At 35.2% G+C, this 22,265-nt stretch overlaps 1 protein-coding gene across 2 annotated transcripts; it reads right to left on the bottom strand.

The window, feature by feature from the left end:
* Window positions 1–493: 493 nt before the first annotated feature.
* LOC132300650 (phenylalanine--tRNA ligase alpha subunit, cytoplasmic-like) lies at window positions 494–17,203 on the bottom strand. Of its 2 annotated transcripts, XM_059797831.1 has the most exons (18): window positions 16,953–17,203; window positions 13,794–13,916; window positions 13,155–13,247; window positions 9,939–9,995; window positions 9,417–9,472; window positions 9,042–9,134; window positions 6,232–6,322; window positions 5,360–5,397; window positions 4,647–4,685; window positions 3,981–4,057; window positions 3,823–3,907; window positions 3,646–3,742; window positions 2,598–2,694; window positions 1,736–1,807; window positions 1,486–1,552; window positions 1,244–1,369; window positions 1,005–1,059; window positions 494–899 (listed from the first exon to the last, which is right to left on the bottom strand). In XM_059797831.1, the coding sequence occupies exons 1-18, from the start codon at window positions 17,097–17,099 to the stop codon at window positions 846–848; spliced, it is 1,467 nt and encodes a 488-aa protein (XP_059653814.1). In that variant the 5' UTR covers window positions 17,100–17,203; the 3' UTR covers window positions 494–845. The 2 variants fall into 2 exon arrangements, with proteins under 2 accessions (XP_059653814.1, XP_059653815.1); XM_059797832.1 differs by lacking the exon at window positions 16,953–17,203 and having other exon boundaries at window positions 13,155–13,216.
* Window positions 17,204–22,265: the final 5,062 nt, after the last annotated feature.

The raw sequence follows: 22,265 nt of genomic DNA, 5'->3' as shown, positions 1-22,265 counted from the left end.
TCATATAAATCTGAAATCTATACTCGTGAGGTGACCTAACACACCGAAAATCAATGTTAGGTGGCTACTCCATAAATCTACGTCAAGTAATGTTTGCCCATTGAATCGACATTTCAATTCGCACCATTCCCTATAAAAGTATTTATATTTTTCCAAAACTTTACCCATCATAATAGTGCGGGTCGAAAAGTCCGGGCGCAACACACGACATCTGAAAATAAATTCTAAGACTCCCTTCGAAGGGTACAAGCCCAACAACCTAAGATGGTCTAGGGAAGCTATTAGGCATCAAGCCCTTTTATGATCTTTGGATGCATGTTGAAAGTTGAGGGATGGGCCAAATGAAGGGTTAGTGCCATGCCTTGGTCAGCTAAGGATTGAAATACTTCGCTTGATGGTGGCATTTTTATGAATAAGTGAAAGTTTGAAGTACGACTTGAAAGATTGCTATTAGCTTGGGTTAATTATGGTAATAAAGAGAATTTATAAGAAGTACGAAAAAATAAATGACCCAAACGTTTAAAATGCATCCGCAAAGTATCACATTACATGGCTGAGAGCTTTACAATATATTCAGCTCCAAACCCATTTCCTTTGTAAGAAAAATTGCAATCCAAGCGACCACCAAATAGTACTTACATGTCAACCAGCTCTGGCTTTCGACGGTTGATCAATAAGGTGTCCATTGGTGTTACCTTGCAATGAATCACTCGAATATGGTGTCCATTCCATTGGTGTTTCCTTGCTTAAATATGGTGTCAAATTTCCCGAGCTGTTCTTGCAAGGAAAAGACTCTATAAAAGAAAATTTTGTCGGAAAATATACTGCAATGATCGCTCAGCATTCTACTCGATCCCGATTCGACATATTGGGTTTCTCTTGATGAGACTAAGATCCACCTGCAGACACCAAAAATTAAGATAATTACAATGGATCCCTTCTTTTCCTTTTTTCACATGAAAAAAAACTGCTTTTATAGCTTTGTGCAAGCAAAAAAAGTGTACCTTGTGGCCGAAGAGATCTCGGATGTTATCAACCTTGTACAATATCATGGTTGGTCTGGTCCAAAGATGAAAGAATTAAAATTAAGCACACAATTGTTAAACAAATACATGAACTGTGTTTCTCCCAATTCCCCTTGCACTATATCAAACATATTGAAGTATTCAACATAATTCATGTCATTCTGATTCATCAGCTTTCTTTTTTCATTAGTGATGATGAAGATGAAAACAATTCTTACCTTTCAAGGGAGAGGCCCCATGCAATAACCCGAACATCTTCTGGGAGTCCCATAGGGAGTAACATCTCCGGCCTAAACATGCCAGAATTTCCAATTTCCACCCATTTCTTTAAGCCTTCATGATAACTGTACAAATTCGAGCCAATTAATCTAGTTGCCAGCTACAACCAAAAATCAAATAATCTAGCTGCTGACTTCAAGACAAGGAACAACCCAATCTAATAAAAATTATGATTAACTACCCAAATATTTCCATGCTGGGTTCAGTGTATGGATTGTAAGCAGGCTTGAAACGCAGTTTGGACATACCTGAACATAAGAGATGTAAAAATAAGTGTCTTATTTCACCTTACAGTTGTTGCTTATATTCTTCAAGATCACAATATCCTCATTGTTATTTGATTTTTCATGTGAAATACATTATTCATGACAAATAGAAAGTTTAATCCATAAATTACAAAGGCACATAAACCAAATGTTCAGCGGAGTTACCAAGACGGGAAAAAAAATCACTCAGAACTCCTTTCAGATCACCAAGAGTAAGCCCTCGATCACACACTAGACCTGAAAGCAAAATCAAGCATTCATGTAGGTCAAAAATTCATCAAAGAGCATAAGAAATCAGTCAGGGGGCCTTAGTATATCATTGAAGTTGATTATTTTTCACATCATGTTAATGACAAATACATTATCTAGCCGGACCACTGAAAAAAACTGCCGCAGTCACCATAGTTTATGAAATCAGGTTAGTTTTCACCAATTCTAATTTCACGTGAAAATCCTGCGCCATGGCCCCACTTATGACCATGGATTTTTATTTAAAAAAGGAATATGAATTGAATGAAATAATTCAACATAAGGAATTCCCTGTTGCTTGCCCATCAGGTCAACGACTTTAGTGAGCCAGGGATGCAATTGGATCAACCCAAAAGACGATGAAATTAATGTTCCCTCCTGTGCTCAGTTAAATTTTTATTTATTTATTTTCTTGAGGGGTACCTTTTGAGAAGATCATGCATGTCTATTAAGTGCCTGAATTAAGTGACTTGTATTAAGAATATCATTACATTTAGTTTCATTTACAATGTAGCCAACTTTAAACAAAATCTGACCTCAGGTTGGCAACATAGGACCACAGGGTGACTTGTCAAAAAAAAAAAACAAAGGACCACAGGGTGATGACAATTCTAGACTCAAGTACTCAACATAGATCAGTGTTTTTTTATTTTTATTTTATACAATGATTTCAACCAAATTCAATGTAGCTTTTGACGCCAAAATGACCCAACATCAACATGAATGGAGTTGCACCCCAATGAACATTACTGACATTATTTCATTCATTGTTAGATACCTTCTATCTGGTGGAACTCTGCGAGATGAGTGCGATCCACAGCTTCATTTCTGAAGACTCGATCTATCGAGTAGTACCTCTTGGGCACAAAAGGTTTCTGGTAAGAAGAATCCCTCAGTTAGTATCAAGAAAGGATGATGATTACTAACACAAGAAAACACACACACACACACACATATATATTAGAGTTCAAAGATAAAGGAAGTGCTAATATGTAAAACTAAAAAATAATAAATAAATAAAAGAATTAATACAAATGCTACTTGAATTTCACTTGAAAGCATCATGTGTCTGAAATTTAAGTTTCAAAACATTCTTCAGGGAAAACCTAAGGTAGAATAGCAGAGACATCATAAAAATATCCTAAAATTGACATATTTTGCTGCATTTCCTATTTATAAAGGCTAACTGCTAAAGCACTACAACATAAACGGGACATTACCCCAGTTCTAGTGCCACTACAGCAGGGTCGTGGGAGGGATGGCTAGGGACAGACCTAACCTTTGATATTTTACAAAGTAGTTGCCCTGAGGCTCGAACTCACACAAGTGGCACTGAAATCAAGCATTAAACAGTTGAACCAGGCAACAGGCCACAGGGATTGTACCACCAACATCCAAGTTCAAAATCTTATGATCTTATACAAGGGATTAAATCACTTTGTTGAGCCAAGTTAAACTCATACTTCCTGAATCAAGTACCTTATTGCCTTGATACTTTTCTTTTGGTTATGCTAGGGTGTCTCCAACCCATTTTGAGTTGAGACTAACCCCTACATGCACAATCATTTGCAGACCATGTGCATCAAGTAAGCCCGAGAAGAGATGGACCTGAGACATCCAGTTTCTGGGCCATCACCTAGGCCAACTCTCCTCCCCATGTGAGTTCTTAACAAGGTTACCCCAATATACCTACCCCCCACCCAAAAAAAAATGTGCAAATTCACCCAAACTTAAAACTCCCAAAAATGTGCTTTTGATACAAAAGCATTAAAAACAAATTTTTAGTGGATTGGAATAAAAAGACCTATGAATATTTAAAGACAAACCTGTGCAAGTAAGTAGAGCATCCTCGAGGAAACAGCAGTTGTGTGAGTTCGTAGAACATTTTTGTCCGCATCCTCTCTTTTCCAATCATATCCATACCTGCAAGAAGAGAATTTGTCACAAACACTTTTTGACAGAAAATCAGCGGAGTTGAAAAAAACAAAAGACAAGCTACATACCCTCGGGACCCATAACCACCAATCTCATGAACATGCTTCACCCGCTCAACGTAATCTTCAGGCAGCATCTTTGTGGTCGAAGGAGCTATAAATATACCAAATGAACATTAAAATTCCAAAAGCTGCAAGAAGAATGTAAAAATCATAGTTAAACTAACCTTGCAAGAAGAATGTATCATGAGAATCACGAGCAGGGTGTTGCTGCGGCTGGAATAATGCATCAAAATTCCAGAAGCTGCAAATTGAAACAAAAAGGATATAAAAGAATCATAGGATGTAGCAAATTATTTATAGTTCAAAAGTAACCTCTTGGTGATTGCTATAAGTTTTTTTTTTTTGGGGGGGGGGGGGGGGGGGGGGTCGACGATGGTGGTCAGGCCTCTTTAGAGCACCCCATAATCCACCACCAGGAACATAGGCAATCTATTCCCCGCCCTCCCAATCCACATGCATTCCCTGAGTGTGGCCCCAACTAAAAAAACAGCCTGATAGATGATGAAAAAATACGCAACCAACCCAAAAAAAAAAAAAAAAAAACCCGGAAAATTACTAACAAGCATGCTTCATTGGTCATCAATAATTCCAAGAAAAAATATTAGCATTACTTGCACCTCATTTTCCGTCCAAGGTAAAAAAAAAAAAAAAAAAAAAAAATGCATCGAAATGTGGTCTTGTGTATCATTCATGTAACATCTTAGTCTTCAACACATTAACTTAGCAATCTAGGTGTTAACTAAATAAAGCTAAAAATGATGCTGATCTGTTATCAGAAACTCAACAGACTGATATATATAAATGCACAAAAGCAAAGAGATATCAGATACCTGCTTTCAGCAAAATTGTTCGTGGGCATTTCCTCAAATCTGCATCCAGTAAGCAACCAATTTACAACAATGTCAACCTCAAAAACAGAGATACTCTGATAGATCATGCAAATTTTTATGCAAGGAAGCGTGTGTAGGGTTACTGTCACTATAGAAAGTATCTACGCAGCCCCATACTGTCACTATAGAAAGTATCTACGCAGCCCCATATGAGTAATGTCAAATTAACCATTTATTTCACTCCTAACTTCTACAAATTTTTTAATTTTAATATTCTATCACCATTGCCAATTTTGTAACATTATAATTGAGTTCATAAAAAGAATTCTCAGCAATCCATTGTGGTGGTGTTATGTATCTCATTAAGCTCACAAACGTATAAGGAGTTAAACCCATTGATAATGGTGTTTATTTGTTGATAGAAATTTCTCTAGTAAATTTATTTGTTTTGGTCAGTGCCTAAAGTGTATTTATCATATATGTATAAATAAAATGGTACATAACATCATAAACTGACGACTATCACTGTTCTAGAAACTGAAGTTGAGATATGAACTCGCATAACATCGAATACAGAAAAAACAAACACTTCTTTAAGAGGACTAAAGCAAATATATGAGGAAAAAATACATAGGGGGATGCAAACTTTCTACCTTCACAATTCAATATGCACAAAAAAATTAACATAGAATAGAACAAAGATCCATCCTTACCCCATCTGAAGAAAGATCATCTGCAATTGTTGCCGTACCTGAAATTAAGATATGTTCAGAATCAGTAATCTTATGAATAGGTGCATCACCTAAGCTTTATGATGGTAAGTAATGCAATAAAATGCAGTTGATAAAATTCCTCGCCATGCCTAATGTTTTTGTTGTCAGGCAAAGGTTATCTGTGTGAACTGTCCGATAGTTAACTGCTGACAACATCAATATTTATAGCCTCTTCCCCTAATTATCAGGTACCCTTTCGTCAAAAAGTATTCACCAAGTGGCAGCCTTGACATTTCACGGAGTTGTTACGTGTGCAATAGTCAAGTACTCAAGTGGCACCCAGGTCTCTTAGCCCAGCTGTTTTGGGAGAGAGAACAAAGGTTTCACCAAATTTTGCCGTTGCACAACTGATTATAAAATTTATAAAATTTCAAACCTTTCACTGAACACACAAAAATATATTTATTTATGATGAAAAGTAATTCTTTGTTGCTATAAAATGCAGGTCATAACTTCAATAAATTTGTGGATAAAGAGCCATCAATCAGACTATTACAAGTTCAATGTTAGCCCACTTATACTTTACAAACATAATGATTCACAAAATGTCTAATAATTTAACCACCTTAATTTGTTAAACTAAAATATCTTTCTTTCTTTTTTTTCCCTCTTTTTTCCTCTTTTTTTGATAAGGGTTAAACTATATAATTCTTTACATAAAACAAAAAGTTTGATCCCTTTGATTCATGGACAATCCCACAACTATTTAGATTTTCCCTTATTTGCAAACATAAATGTTTATAAGTTCAAGGAATAAGGCTCGGGCCACTCAGCATAAATTAAACTAAGGAAAGAAAAAATGACATTCTTGCCTTGAGCAACGGATGAAGATGGCCACTTTCAGCAGGCTGACCTTTGGCACTAAAGTTGTACTCTTTGAATTCCAATTCCTTCCAATCACCTCTTTGAGCCCGGGAAAAAATAATAAAAATAAAAACAAAACAAAACAAAAACAAATAGATAAGTTCAGCTAGACAAACTGTACATTCCACTCATGGTTAATTTTAAATTTGAAGACAGATAAGCAACTGACATCAAGGCTCCTCTTTTTTAAGATAAGCCTAGGTCTACTTTTCTTTTTGTGGTACAACAGGCTAGCCATTACTAAAGAGTAAATAACCCAATACGCTAAAGCTAACATCTATGCTTCCAATGGTACATAATACAATAGAAACAAATAATATAGTTATAATTAGGATGATAGCCAGGATGTATATGAGTAATCCACATCCATTCAATTTATTCAAACAATAGTTAATAACAAGCCCTTAAAGTGTGCACACTTGTTGACTAGAGCAATATCACAGGATAAAATGACAATAGGTAGCATCACCTTATCTTAAAACAACTAAAAAATAATAATTAAGAAAAGTCAATGATAATTTGGAAATTTGTAATGATAACCATACAAGATACATAACAGACCATTCAAGCTTAAAGGTCAATCAATGAAATACCTTTGGGTACACTTTTATAAACCATGGAATATGTAGATAATGACAAAATATTTTTTCCACACTTGAAACTGCTCTGTTTTATTGGCTGGTCATTAAAGTGTTGGAAAATTGAGTCTTGTATTGGCAAATTCTTACACAAAACTAGGTCATAGATGACAATTTCTAAGTCAGTATGTTTCATGAGAAACTACAACTGAAGATGATGAAGATGGAGGTAACACAAAGACTACAATGAGATTCAACAAACTAGAAATATGTGAAAGACCTAGTGGACCCAGAAATCTAGGTTGAATAATGCGTTAGATAGTTAAATTACCCATGACCTACGTATTTTGAGAATTGAAAATGGTTGAAACACATTGTTGATAATATATATATATATATATATATATATATATATATATATCAAATTTCGAAGTAGTGAACTTCGTTTGTTCAAACCTGTTGTACAAGATCAAAATCTTACTCGAAATTGGCTAACTCAGCAATATGCATCAATCGTCACATCTGTGGGTGCAAATCACGAGGGTTGGGTGGATTGAGTAGTCAACTCGAACTACAAACCTGTGCCAACTTGAACTCCAAACTGAATAGCTCAAACCGAGCCCAAGCCAAACATATTTTTCTAAATTCAGGTTAGGCTCAAATTGATCAAGTTGGGCTATGGGTTAGGCTTATGTTGGTCGGATTAGGCTTGGGTTAGGCTTGAGTTACTACTAAATTAAGAAATAAATAAAATGTTACAACTAAAACGAAAATACTTGGGGCCTGTTTGGTTCAATTTTCTGAGAACAGTATTCCATTTTATAAGCAGAAAAACTTTACCAAAGATCTGTTTAGTTGACGGTTTTAAAAAATTGTTTTCTGAAAACTGGGTTAAAAAAGTCTGTTTTCAAAGAACTGTGTTTTATAATTCTTTGAAAACAAATTATATTTTTTGTGTTCTTGAGAACTGTTTTCAGAAAACTAAATCAAACAGTAACTAGGAAAAAAATATATATATATCAAACAGGCCCTCAACATTTAGGTATTCTTTATATTTTTCCCCTTATAGTAGAAGCTACTAAAAGTAAGGTAAAAATGATCCCAAATTAAGATTTCCTTCAGAGTTAGAGAGGGTCACAAGTTAAATGTTTCCATTTCGATCCTACTGTTCATATAGTACATACTCAATTGAAATCAACTCAATGAAGAATTTTTCCAACTTGGAGTCAGCAAAATGAATTATATTTTTCCGTTGTGTTCCATCTAAGGAGATAGCCACAGTCAAAGCACATATTATCAGATCTTTCCTTACTAACTATACCCATGTTAATTTTGCTCATCCATCCGCTCGCATTACCCTCAATTTGGACCATATCAATCTTCTTAATGGGCGCACTTCATGTACATAATAATAGGAATTTATAAAATTAAATAAAGAAAGTGAGGAGGCCATGGCCCCTTCTAGTCCCCATGTACGTTGCCCACGGTTACATCAATCAATCAATCAATCTATCGATTGATAGCTTTTGAAGTAACTTTTGCTGATGACTATTTTGTTTTACTTTATTGCTTTATGTGTTCGGACTAGATAATTAATTGGTAATTCACATAAGCATGAAAAAGTAATAATGCACAACTGTTAGAAAATTGAATTGAAATAATCAATTTAGAAATCATTCATTGACAATTATAATAAAGTAGGCTTAGATATGACACCTATTAGTGATAAAATAAGATAAAATAGACTAAGATGGTATGATTATATACAATATAGACCAAAAATGCACCCACTAAACAAGGATTATTAGTTAAAATAGAAGGTTAGAGAGGAAGAGATAGACCAAAGTTAACATGGGACGAAAGTTAACATGGGACGAAGTAATTTTAAAAGACCTTAAGAAATTAGATTTAACAGGCATCTAGTTTGAACCGTGCATACTCTGACATGTCAAGAGTCTAGGGTGAGGGAGGGTCCTCCCTTCAAAGAGTATTGAACAATCCATATCTCACTAGAAAAGGCTAAGGGGAAAAATCCATATCTTATGATTCATACTATTTAAAGCAGAACTTGAGCATTCAATCTAATGTCCCAGAAATTATCATTAACCCCACTGCTTCAAAATCAAGGGTATGGAAAGTAAGTTTATTTCAAGAAATATGAATCCCAAAATGTGGACTACCTTTGCAGATAATCTCGAGTCAAATCAGTAGCAACTTTTTTCCTTTCTGGAGCATAATTAGCACCTTTTCTTACCGAGTATCCCTTCCATGTCCTTGACAGAAAATAAATTAATGAGTATTGACGGTACAAAAAAAGAAAAAAAGAAAAAAAAAAAAGAGGTACTTGTAAGAAGCCTAACAAACATGTGAAAACTTCTCTAGCTTGAAGGAATATTAGCAGGAAGCATGACCAATATTTTCTAGAAAAAAGTTCCAACAACCAACCAAATGCAAGAGATAGATAGAGAGAGAGGGGCAGGGAGGGAGGGAGGGAGGGAACTGATAACTGAACAGTTAAAGAAGGTATATTAAAAAAACAAGAAGAAGACAATTACTGGGGAGCAATAAGCTTTCTTCTTTTGAGAGCGTCAATATCTTCTGGATTAATGGCCTGTAATAGCAATCATATTGCAAAAGAACAATAAACCAAGGCAGTAAAGCAAGTATAAACACATTATATATTGTAAGAAGTCATTACAATCAATGTTGCTTTCAAATTTCTACAGGAAACAAATTTAATTTATAACTGTATATATATATGAGATATGAGACGTGTTCATATGAAGGTTAAATAGCTGGCTAATAGATGGTTGAGATGGTTCCCAAGTGCATGTCAGTTGTTATACCCCATTTTAGCATAATAATTCTGCTATAGAAACATGATTCTTTCTGTAAACCAGATAAGTATCTCATACTATAAAATAAAGACTGTTAATATTCATATAACTCAAATTAGTCCTTCTACTTCTTTTCATAGAAAAACAGAGTTGAATTTAACAGCGAATCAGAAAAAGAAATAGTCAATTATCAAAGATATAACGGACTGATGCAAGTAATCAATGAAAGATATTGCGCACCTCTCCATCTTGTACCCGTATAAGTAAATCTTTAACTTTGTCTTCTACATGTAGAATCTACAGAAAGTGACCAGTCTTAGTAGACTAAAGAATAATATTTTGGTATAATAAACATGATTTATAAAAGGAAGCACACATCCATTTTGGTATAATAAACATGATTTATAAAAGGAAGCACACGTCCACCTCAACCACACATCCACCTCAACCACAAGTTTTTATATACACACCGCATCAAGTATTTGACTGCATTGAGCCATTGAAGAATTCAAGAGGATGAGCTCAACTATAAACACAAAGGACAGCAGATGAAGTTAATGAAATAGCTTGGAAGTAGATGGTGATCAAATGAAACACGAATTAAGGCTCCGCTTGTTTCGACGTAAATCATTTTCCAGAAAACTTTTTCAGTGTTTTCCGGCATTTGGCTGCAAAAATATTCAGTAACATATTTTTCTCATAAAATGATTTCCATCATTTTTAAAAGAATGACTTGCAGTTTTAATACCCGTAAGTCATTTTCCATTTGTACTTGACCATCTCGATTGCACGCATCATCAGTGGCGTAGCCAGAAATTTCCTTCAGTGGGGGCAATTTTTAACAGCAATAATATATATATATTATTTGAACCAATATATATATATATATATATATATATATATATATATATATATATATATATTTTGAACCAAAATAATATATGTAAAAATTAAACAGCGCAGGTGAGTTTTAAAAATGTTCATGGCATAATAACAGTAAATTTAGATGATAAAAATATATATATCAGATTACCTGTTTCCGCCAGTATTTGTTTGGATTTTGTGAATTTTTGAAAATTAACAACGCATTTGTTTATAGTAAAGTCAAAATTGTGAAAGAATATCTTGTATTTTTGGGGAAAGTGTGAAAGAATATAATATTTTAAGAAAGTGGAAAAAAATATCATATTTTTTAGAAAGATTATATTCTTTAATATCATATTTTTTGGAAAGATTATATTCCTTTTTTGGAAAGATTATGTGCAATGTCAACTTTTAGTGGGAACAATTATACAAATATAAAAATCTTTCTATATAAAATTAAAAAAAAAAAATTAAAAAAATTAAAAATTCAGTGGGGGCAACTGCCCCCACTTGTCCCTACGTGGCTACGCCACTGCGCATCATTGCCCAAAGAATTTCAATCATATTCGAAAGCAACAAAGTATATAGTCAGAGAAGATTTTACAGATTCGAACACAATGATCTCTCCTTCATCTTCTGTTTGTGTTCTTTTTTCTATCCATATATATTTACAGATTCAGACAAAGACAACTAATCCATTTGAGCATTTTAATTGTCTTGGACTAGTGTTCCTTATTCTTCCTCTAGTTGTAAGACTCTGTGGTTGTGCCGTGGAAAAACATCATAAATGATAAAGAGGTAAATGGTGAAGCTAGGGTTGCAGTGCTATTGAGGACAACTTTAATTGTTGGGTTAGGGTTGCATTGGGGTTGGGATTTGAATCAAGGATCGGTTTGGAAAATATAATCAGAAACAATATTTGCTTTCTAGGTTTCCTTTGTTGCGTTTTCTAAATTGCTCCTTTGCCAATGTAAAAATGTTACATTCCTGGAGGTGGGTTCCTTCATCTCGGGCATTTTTCTGTTCGGACTTTCTTTAGCTGTCTGAATGAGATGCCAAGGGCTGTGTTTCCATGGAAGGCAGTGTGGCGGTCCAAAGCCCTTTTAAAGGTGGCTTTCTTTGCGTTGACTGCTGTCTTGGGAAAGATCTTAACTCAGGATAATTTGAAGAGAAGAAATCAAATTGTAGTCAACTGTTGTTGCATGTGCCTTAGACATGAGGAGACAGTTGATCACCTACTTTTACGTTGTCAGGTGGCCAGGGATTGTTGGGACTTGTTGTTCAGATTATTTGAGGTTCAGTGAGTTATGCCCAGGTCTTCCAGGGGTTTTATCGAGGCTTGGAGAGGGTGTATAGTGGGGGCCCAAGTCCAGTACATTTGGAGGTCTACGCCTTTGTGCGTTTGGTGGTGTTTATGGCTTGAAAGAAATAGGAGATCCTTCGAAGGAGAGGAAACTCCTATTCACGTGCTGAAATTCTCCATTATTACCACTCTTTTGTGTTGGGTTGTAGGGAGAAATTATAGATCTTTAGAGGAGATAGTTGATTTTATGGGCTTTTTGAGGGTTTAGAGGCCCCATTTGGCCTTGTGTAGTTCTCTTGGGATGTGATCCCCTTTTGATCACTTTCTAATACATTTTTATTTATCAAATAAAAAAAAATTGTAAATATGTTACAGAATATATATTCCGTATATAAAATAGTGTAGCACAACCTCAGGTCTAATATTGTCTTCACTTCAAATTTTCATATATTTTGAAAATAAAATTAGACCTTTTGATTGCAAATGTTTCTCTGGAAAATATTTTCAGAAATGAAGCCAAACACTGGAAAATAAAAAGAAAAAATCATCTGACAAGAAAGAAAACAAAATAATTACGTGTAAAATATTTTATAATTAAATAATAACGTCAAAACAAATGGAGCCTAAGAATTGAAAAATGAAAAACCAATCAGAAATATGGGTGAATGATCCATATTAAGCAACAAAAAATAAATAAACTAGACAGACGTACATGGTACCCAAGACACATACTTTTCCAGACTCTTTGATCTTTAACTCAAAGGTGTGCGATATAAGTGTGAAGTGATACTAAAAAGTTCCAGGGTTAACTGACGCAAACGATACAAAATTATATGCAAACATTATAGGCAACATCAGGAGCCCAACCATGGAGTGAGATTAAAGATAAACAATACATGGAGGATGAGTTATTAAACATTGTCTGATCCAACTCACCAGACCACCTCGCCTTCTTTCACCACACACACAAAAGAGGGGGGGGGGGGGGAAAGAGAGACAAACACGTTTATACAGAGATTAAGAGTAAACCAGATGAGCGAACAGATGAATATAAACAGAAAAAGAAGGAAGAAGGCATTTCTAGGTGAAATCAGTACATATGGTACAAAACTTCACCGGACATGTAGACTTAATTTGTTATATTACAGCCCGAAAAGGTCACAATTCAGACATACCATGTCTAGAAAGCAGGTTTTCAACTTTTTCAAATTTCAAAACTGTTAGAATTTCTTAAAAGAAATATTTTAGCTCCCTAGATCTAGCAAATGTGAGAATTTTCGTGTGTTTACCTTCCTGCTCACTCGTTGTTTTCCCATCTCCACCCATTGATTCTTTATGGCCTGTGAGCGCCCTATTTTGAAAATGGAAGAATCAAGTTTTCGCTGTAGCAAAGATCAATATCCATCAAAACAGCTTTCAACAAACAAACAAAAACTCAAGAATAATCTTCTAGGGGGCATAAATCATAAAATTCAAGAGGAAATCAAAGTACATAAATTATGAAATAAAAACATAAAATAAAATAAACCCAATATCTACATCAAACTGTCAGGTTGTTAAGTAGGCGTCGCGCCCTGATTTTAATCAACCAGATAAACTGACTCATATTTCTAATTTGAAATCAAATTTCATAACCACATATCCAATAGTTGCAACAGGTATACCAGAACAAGTAGATATTTTGAGTTGAACAAAAAGCGAGGAACAATTGTACAATCAAAGCATGAACCCTAAATTCCAAAGAATTGAGTTGCAAAATGAACCCACTTGTGCTGAATCTAATGCTTATTGCAGCTTCACTATATCTCGGTTCTTGCATGGCAAAAGGCAATTACAGAGTAGTGAACGTTCTTAGATGATCCTGTTATTTCAAGCATTAGACCAGAATGTCCACACTGCTCATGAATCTAAATCTAAAGGGTGCAAACCTGCAATTCTTCCGGCGGGATACCCTCTGTTGGTATGGCAAAGAAAAACTGTACTTCTGGTGATCCAGCAGCTGCATATGCTCTCCCCTCATCAGTGAGAACCCACTTCTCCCTCTTGATGTCCTGCACAATTTCCGGCAGAGCATAGATATTTTACAACTTATTTTACATTCCTGAGAGTAAAACCATAAGCTGATCCAACATAAAAATGATCTTCCAAAATGAAGTGTTGTTACATGATGTGCATATACAATAATTTACCTGGAAACTCCTTACCCTGTTATAGATGACTATTTTAGGAAGTAGAATTATTATTAACCACTTTGGTATTAATTTTACATAAATAACAATAAAGATCAATCTAAGAAGAAGTTGGATGATTAAACACTATCAACATGCGGCCTTCTACATTGCTCCAATGGCTATTATTTCATGTTTTAGTCTGGTTCTGATGTGTTTTTTTGTTCCCTACGTACCATTTTATTACCGACAAACCAGTAAAACAAAAAACAGAGAACCACAAGTCTCTGGAACAACAATCAAACGCATACAAGGGATTACAACACTAAAAAAGCCCACTTCCAAAAGCTGGCCAACAAAAACAGAAGGAAAAAGAAGAAAACAATGGGAGCAAAAGAACTAAACAGTAACAAAAAAGGTTCCTCACAGTGAGTCTATAACAAAGAAAATGCATAAGCCAAAGCCAAAGCCAAAGCCTTGGATCAACCATATCCTGCAGCTAGACACCCAATATAACAACATTCCATATAATTTGCCCAGCAACCTGAGGAATTCTAGAAGTAGCACCATCATGAGGACACTGATTCTAGTCCACCATAATTGCCAAATGACACGAGTGAAAATCAGTTTTATACAGTGATATCAAAGGCCCAAGGCACACTAAGGCGCTAGAGGTCCTTTGGAGCCTAGGCACAAGGCGAGGCACGCGCTTAAGTGAAGCAGGGCGCACAATTGAAAAATTAAATTACTATTAAAACATATTCGTATTCCATGATAAGGCACAAATGTTCCTAAAGGCGCACTTGGGCACACAACAGGCGCAAGTGTTGCGCCTGTATGAGCTTGGAGCCTAAGCGCACCTTTAACAACGCTGATTTCATAATTTTGCTTTTCTTAGATTTCACAGCAGATTGGGACATAAACCATTGAATTAATTGGTTAAAGTTTCCTACTGTACTCCAATCCCAAATAAAAAGATCCACAATCCATTTCCACAGGTTTTGAGCAAAATTGCAGTTGAAGAAAAGGTGCTCTAACACATCAAAATTCCTCAAACAGTTGTGACAAACTGAAACAGTGCACGTCTCTTTTTTGAAGATCGGATGAGGTGGGAAGTTTATTCTATTAAACTAAACAGGAAGTAATACGTGTTGCTGTACCAAACAAGTTTAGACCATGACTTTTTAGGAGCCTGTATTCTGCAATATTTTCAGAAAGATTTAAATGAAGACATTTCATGTTTCCACCTGATGATATCAGAGCTTCATGTTCGATATGTCTTCAGCATCAACAGCCAAGAAGTTGGGTCTTTTCCAACTACCATTATGTAAAACCTTATGGATATTAGCATTTTTAGGCAAGTCAAACTCTCTAATAATCCTATGACCATAGAATTGGAGCAAGGAAAAGAAATTCCCCTAAGAATCAAGAAATAATTTCAAAGACCTACCATACCCAATTTGAAACAAAGCAATTTGGGCTATGAAGTCTCTAACTTCCACAAGATGTTTCCAGAACATGGAGTCTTCTGTTTAACAACACAGGTCCATATAGAGGATGATTGAGCATACAAATTTTTAAGCAAAGACACCCATAACCTGTTTTTCCTTGAATGAAGTCCCAAAACAAATAGCATTTGCAGCTTTATCAATTTCAAAAACCTTCCTTAATCCAAAACCCCCCTCTACCTCAAGACATGTGACTCTACTCCACTTCGTTTCTTAGCATTCTCCTCGCAGCCCTATATAAAATCTCTAACCATCCTTTCAATATAAGAAATTGTAGCAACAGGTAACTTAGATGAAGCATACCAATATTGAATGATAGAGAACACCAGACCTAACCAACTCAATTATGCTAGCTAGTGAAAGATTGAGGGGACCCCTGCCATTAAGTTTAGAAGATATTTCATCTAACAGAGCTTTACAATCCCCATGTTTCAGGCCCCTATCAATCATATGAAAACCTAAATAAGTGCCACTTTTGATATTCAATACTCTCAACAGACTCCTTTCCTTGGTTCTGTTGTTTTTTACTACTTTTATAGCCTACATTCTCCTTGAGTATTTCTGTTGGCCTGCCATCATCACAAAAGACCTAATTGGATAAATTGGATGACATACTAATGTCTAAATATTATTATTTGAGTAGTATTTTAACATTTTTTATATTGAACAAATTTCGCAAGGACCATTATTACAGTAAGACGTGTGTACGTTTATATACATAGTACCAACTGTATGCCTTGTTGTTTTATGTTGTTTTATGTATGTGTATATATATATTACACACATATATTCGCTTCCATTTACTCATTTGATCTTTCTCTTATCATGGGCTAATGGTAGATAAGATGGAACATATCCAACACGAATTTATCCAGGAAAAACAATGTGTTCACACTTCCGTTTCCTTATTTTTTGACATCTACCAATATTAACCATAAGGAGTAATGGGAACAACGTATAGTATTTCCATAGTTCCATCAAAAGAAGACACCTCTAAAAAAATAAAAAATGAGAGCACCCATGCAGATTTAACATTCAATCAAGACTACTACAATGTTCTAACTTGAATTGTTCATTAGTTTTATTCTTGTTGATATGTAATACAACCCAAACACATACTGTTCAAGCTGTGTAACTGACTAACACTTGGATTCAAAATAAAAGCTGGATCGACTTGGGTTAACATTCATTCGAACGGGACATAATTCGCCATATTTTTGAATTGACCAAAACAAGTTAGCTCAGAAGCACTGATAGAAAATTGATTATATTAATTTATATGAAGCTATTAACATAATTTGCGTTACCACACGAGATTTGATCATATAAACAAATTTACAAACGTCCCAATCGCATTGAACAACATGTAGATAGGACATTTATAAGAAGAAGAAGAAGAAGAAGAAGGCACCTGAGCATCGACGAAGCCGAAACCACGGAGGCTCTTGATGACGTTGACGATGTCATCGTGATCGATTCCTCGCTCGACAGCGAATTGACCCGAGTCTGAAATTTCCTCATTCTTTTGTAGGAATCCAAGTACAGCTTTTTCAGCCATCTGCTAGTCTCTCTCTCCTCTGTTCTCTCTCTAAATCCTCCTCTCTTCACTCTCTAGAGTTCCGTAAGTTTGTCCGACAACTTCTTTGTATACACCCCGCCCATTCAGAGTGCTCGGTATGAGCTGCTTGGAATTAGGGTAGGTACTAGGTAGTGGTGCAAAGCGGGGCGGGTTGTGGGTCTACCCATGGGCTCGTTTGGGAAGTGTAGTGTACTGCTCTAACCTAGAACAGAACAAGTGTTGTGTGATGTAGTGTTCTGAAAGGAGAACAAAACATGTTTGGAACGAAAATTTTGTTCTGAGAATTTTGGAATAGAAATTATTATTATTATTTTTTTATAATCATTTTAAATTAAAAAAAATTAAAACAAAACCCACAAGTTTGCAGTTGGAAAGAGAGACAATATCAATCCGTTTTCTTCCATTCATTCCAAGGCAAAGATTCAACAATCCCTTAACCAAAATCGAGGAACTATCCATACGTTGTTGAATAGAAATAAAGAATGCCAATCTTTGATAATTTTGTCATCATCCAATTGTTCTCAAATGGGTCCATTTAAAGAAAGATCGAGAATAGAGATGGAGGCTTTTGGGGGGCTGAAATGATTTGCCCTAAAAAAACAATTAAAACAAAACCCACAAGTTTGCAGTTGCAGAGATTGAGAATAGAGATGGAGGCGTTTGGGAGGCTGAAATGATTTGCCCTAAAAAAACAATTAAAACAAAACCCATAAGTTTGCAATTGCAGAGACAGAGATCGAGAATAGAGATGGAGGCGTTTGGAAGGCTGAAATGATTTGCCCTAAAAAAACAATTAAAACAAAACCCACAAGTTTGCAGTTACAGGGACAGAGATCGAGAATAGAGCTGGAGGCGTTTGGGAGGTTGAAATGATTTGCCCTAAAAAAAATTAAAACAAAACCCATACAGCTTTGCAGTTGCAGAGAGAGAGAGAGGGGGAGAAAGAGAGAGACTAGGGCAAGTTCAGAGTTGAGAACGAGAATAGAAATGGAGGTGGGACTTCTGATCCTTGTAGATTTTGTACTCTGCAGTTGTAGAGAGAGAAAGAGAGAATAGGGCAAGTTCAGAGTTGAGAACGAGAATAAAGATGAAGGCGATTGGGAGGCTGAAATGATTTGTGGAACACTTGGAACAAGTTTTTTTTGTTCCAACATTTGGCCCAAATAGTGCAAAGTGTTCTGATACTGTTCAGACCAGCACAGCCTATTCCAAACATGTTTTGGGCCTCAATAGTGCTACTGTAGCACTATTGGGAGCAAAACAGCACAGCACGGAACATCCACCAAACAGGGCCATATTGTATGCTCAACCCAAATATTACCTAAATCTGATTGGACTTTTAACCGAAGCTCTCCAGCCTAAGCCCAACCTTTTTTTCTCCAAAAAAATTTGAGCACTCCGTAATATTGAGTTGCATAAAGTAGTAGGCAACAAATCAAATTTGGTATAAGAGGAGTGCTAAGGACAGTGGTTTGACCACAGTCGCCACAGTGATTGGTCATATTGTCGCAAAGATCTACACGGTCTAGAGCCGGGGCGTTTCTTACAAGACAAGAGCGAAGTGAAAAACGACGTGATCTCCGACGATCAAGTTAGTACTTGAATTATTATAAGTCAAATAAGACTTTATATTGAATTATTGGCATAACTTTTAAGTTAAATGACTACCATTTTTTTAGGGTGGGTTGTAATATTTAACAACGAAATTAATTTCCCTTTACTTGTCCAATACGGATAAGAGTATTATTCTCTATCCACATTGCCTCATTAATTGTACTTTATCTGACCCCTTAGTTTCCGTGCCTGTTAGACTCCTTGTTGGATTGCAGAGCCCGTATCAGTTGCCCCCCATTCCCGTGTTTGCATGTCAAACTAACGAAATGTAAGTTGTTTTGTATCCCTGTTTCCTTACGGGGGGTCGTGTAATACCCCTAATTTTAAAAGGACAGTCTCGGTATTTTTATTAATTATTTTAATTGTATTTTTAATTCTTTATTTGATTTCTTGGCTATTTGTTTAATTATTTATATGAATTAATTACTTATGTGTTTAATTGAAATACTTGTTTAGCAGATTATGTGTTTATTTGAAATACTTGTTTAGTTGAATTATGTGTTAGATGTTTTGTTGTAATTAATGGTTATGAATTAAATATTTTAAATGGTTGTTTTATTTTATTTTATTTCATTTTATTTTAATGGTTATGGATAGTAGTCATGGGTCAACCAATTGGGTTCCATGGATTATTTGGATAAGAGATTTAATAGGTACGGATAAATACCCATGAATAGGGTGTATGTATATCTATATAATTAAATATACCTATGTTTATTTAAGGAAAGTCCTTTGGTGATAATCTAATATATTTATTTTATGTAAATAAAAATAATATACATAGATCATACGTAACATATATTTTTAGTTACCTTTTTTTGTATTTTTATTTTTATTATTTTTCTTTATTAATTTGAGGTGGATTGGAAAAAGGAGTAGGGTTATTTATTTAACCTTTAAATATACAACTATAGGGTTGAAAAAATGATTAGAAACATATCACATATAATATTTTGGAGAGAGAGAGAGAAAGAAGAAGAAGGAGGCTAGGGTTTTTATCAAATCCCTAAAGGCAAGTTCTTTGTTCTACACTTCTCCTTTGATCTGTGAAATTTATATCTAGAGTATAATCTTAGCGTTATGTATAAAACAATTAAAATTGAAATTTATAATTTAATTGATCTAGAACATAGGTTTTATCAATTATATTCCATGGTTGTTCTTGTTGTATTAATTAATAAATTCGAAGATTTGATTTGATTACTTTATGAATTGTTACGTGTTTTACATGATGTATTTTCATATCTGTATATTGATGGAACCTGAAAACATGCCTTAGAATCCTTAAACAATAAATATTTGGGTTTACAGTAAAATTCTGGGTTGAATTGCGTAAACATGGTTTGAGTCGTTGATACAATGCTCGAGCCTTGAGGACCAAGCTCGAGCCATGGATGAAAAGTTCGAGTCTGAAAGGAAAAGCTTGAGCAATTGGATGTAAAGCTCGAGCCTGAAAGGAAAAACTCAAGTAATTGGGTGAAAAGCTCGAGCATAAAGTAGGATGCTCGAGCCTGAAACAGGTTGCTCGAGCAATTGGGACAAAAGCTCGAGCCTTACCTAGGGAAGTTTCGGAAATAGCGTTGTATTACTTTTTATTGAATTTGAGGAGTCCTAAACATTAAATAAGAACTAGGAATGAGATTAAATGAATTTCAAACAAACTTAAATATATTAACACATGTTATTTGATTCTTTAAGGAATGAATAGATATAGTCTTTAATTTGTTCTAACAATTAAGATAAAATGTATAGCATGAATGGTATATGGAGAATAATTGCATGATTGTATAATAAAATATCAATCTGTTTAAGATTCAGTATGTGTAGGATATGTGATGTAGGAAACTTAAATAATTTTATAAGTCATTCCTACTATGTGATAACATGATATCATATTATTATGTTTATTCTGGATTATTTGATGAACTTCTTTAATTGTTACATCAACTATTGGACTGTGTGGATGTAGTGCACCAGTATGGGATGGTGGCACTTTAGGGATGAATTAACTTATTAGTTAAGTCCTACCTATTTTATAAGGGAACGGATTAACTAAAATGTTAAGTCCTACTTATATTTGTGTCAGGCCAACTGAACAAGTTGGATGATACATAATGGAGGATATATATATAGAGGCATATGCCATGATATGAGCTTGAGTCTCAGGATTGGTGGATATGGTGCGTATATTGCCAGTAATGTGTAGCTAGATATAGTGTGGTTGTGTGCCCTGGTAGGTCTAGGTATTCATGCCCACTATATGTGCGTTTTGCATGTTGCCTACTACTCAGGTTGAGGCAACCCTATAGTCTAGTGAGGTTCCTTTAGTGTGTATATGTAGTATGGACTATATAGTTATTGCATGGGTTAGCTATGGATATATAGTTTATACGGTCTCTATTTGGGTTGTCGCAGAAAGAACTTGTTCGTAGGCCTGACCCACTATTATTATTTTTCAGGTGTTCGTCAGTTTCAGACATGGGGCTTGTTCGTGCTGAGCAAAGATAGTCCACATCACTCTTCTGGTTCTACGTAGGGTTCTCTTTATGTTTTAGTTTCGGATTATGTTTAATTTCAGTTGTTTCAGTTTGGTTATCATTAAGGGTCCACTAGATGGATTCCCGAGTTGTAATGATATTAAAGGTTTTGGATATTTCATTTGGAGAATTAATTATTTACTAATTTAAGGATTTACTATATAGTTTCTTTTCTGCTATTTATTATTCTTAGTTATTTCTTTTGTAATCAAATGCTTGTTTAAATATTAACTGTTTGATATCCCTTATATTCTGTGCTCGGACTTGATCACCCGTGGCTCTAAAATCAAGGGGTATCACAGGTCACTACCCTTTGGCGTGTATTGATCACACACCCACTCCCCTTGTAGGGGCCTGACCCCATTTGACACATGTCTTGGTCCACCAGACCTTCTTGGTCGCAATGCAAGATATAATAAGTAACTGCGGCTATAACAAGGAACTGCAGACTTTTACAAGGAGTTGCAAGCTACTTCAGGCCACAACAAGGAAGCTACAGTCATTTACAAGGAACCCAAGGAGATGTAAGACACTCCCTTTGTAGGGATATGTCGCCATGCAAGCTATATAATAAGGAACACAAGGAGCTACAACACACTCCCTTTGTAGGGGCCATACAAGTTATATAACAAAGAACCCAAGGAGTTGCAGGACACTCCTTATAGGGGCTTGTCACCATGCAAGCTATATAACAAAGAACCCAAGGAGCTACAGAACACTCCTCTTGTAAAGGCTTGTCACCATGCAAGCTATATAACAAAGAACCGAAGGAGCCGCGGGACATTCCCTTTATTGTTATATGGTTGAATGTGGATTTTTCAGTAAAAGATCAAACTTTTATTATAGGTGGTCAGAGCCTTGCCTTTATGTTTTTATAGGCACTAGCTCTACCTGTTTAAATATGGGGCATTCTATTATCATCCCTTATAATACGGGAATGTTGATTACGGGCATCATTCAGCCCAACCCTTATAGTACGAGGCACTTGTGATCA

The sequence above is a fragment of the Cornus florida genome, unplaced genomic scaffold (assembly GCF_030987335.1).
Source record: "Cornus florida cultivar Cherokee Brave unplaced genomic scaffold, ASM3098733v1 CherokeeBrave_3.0.0_Hap2_Chr03, whole genome shotgun sequence".
NCBI lineage: Eukaryota > Viridiplantae > Streptophyta > Magnoliopsida > Cornales > Cornaceae > Cornus > Cornus florida.
Note: the sequence above shows the minus strand (reverse complement) of the source record. Positions and strands in the feature narration are given on the sequence as shown.

Excerpts from the sequence above, each read along its gene's own strand:
- LOC132300650 (XM_059797831.1), bottom strand. The coding sequence starts at position 17,099 with ATGGCTGAAAAAGCTGTACTTGGATTCCTACAAAAGAATGAGGAAATT. Across the intron at positions 9,996-13,154 it reads AACAACGAGTGAGCAGGAAG|ATTCTACATGTAGAAGACAA; the intron begins GTAAACACACGA and ends CACTTTCTGTAG. Across the intron at positions 5,398-6,231 it reads ATCTTCATCCGTTGCTCAAG|GTACGGCAACAATTGCAGAT; the intron begins GCAAGAATGTCA and ends TCTTAATTTCAG.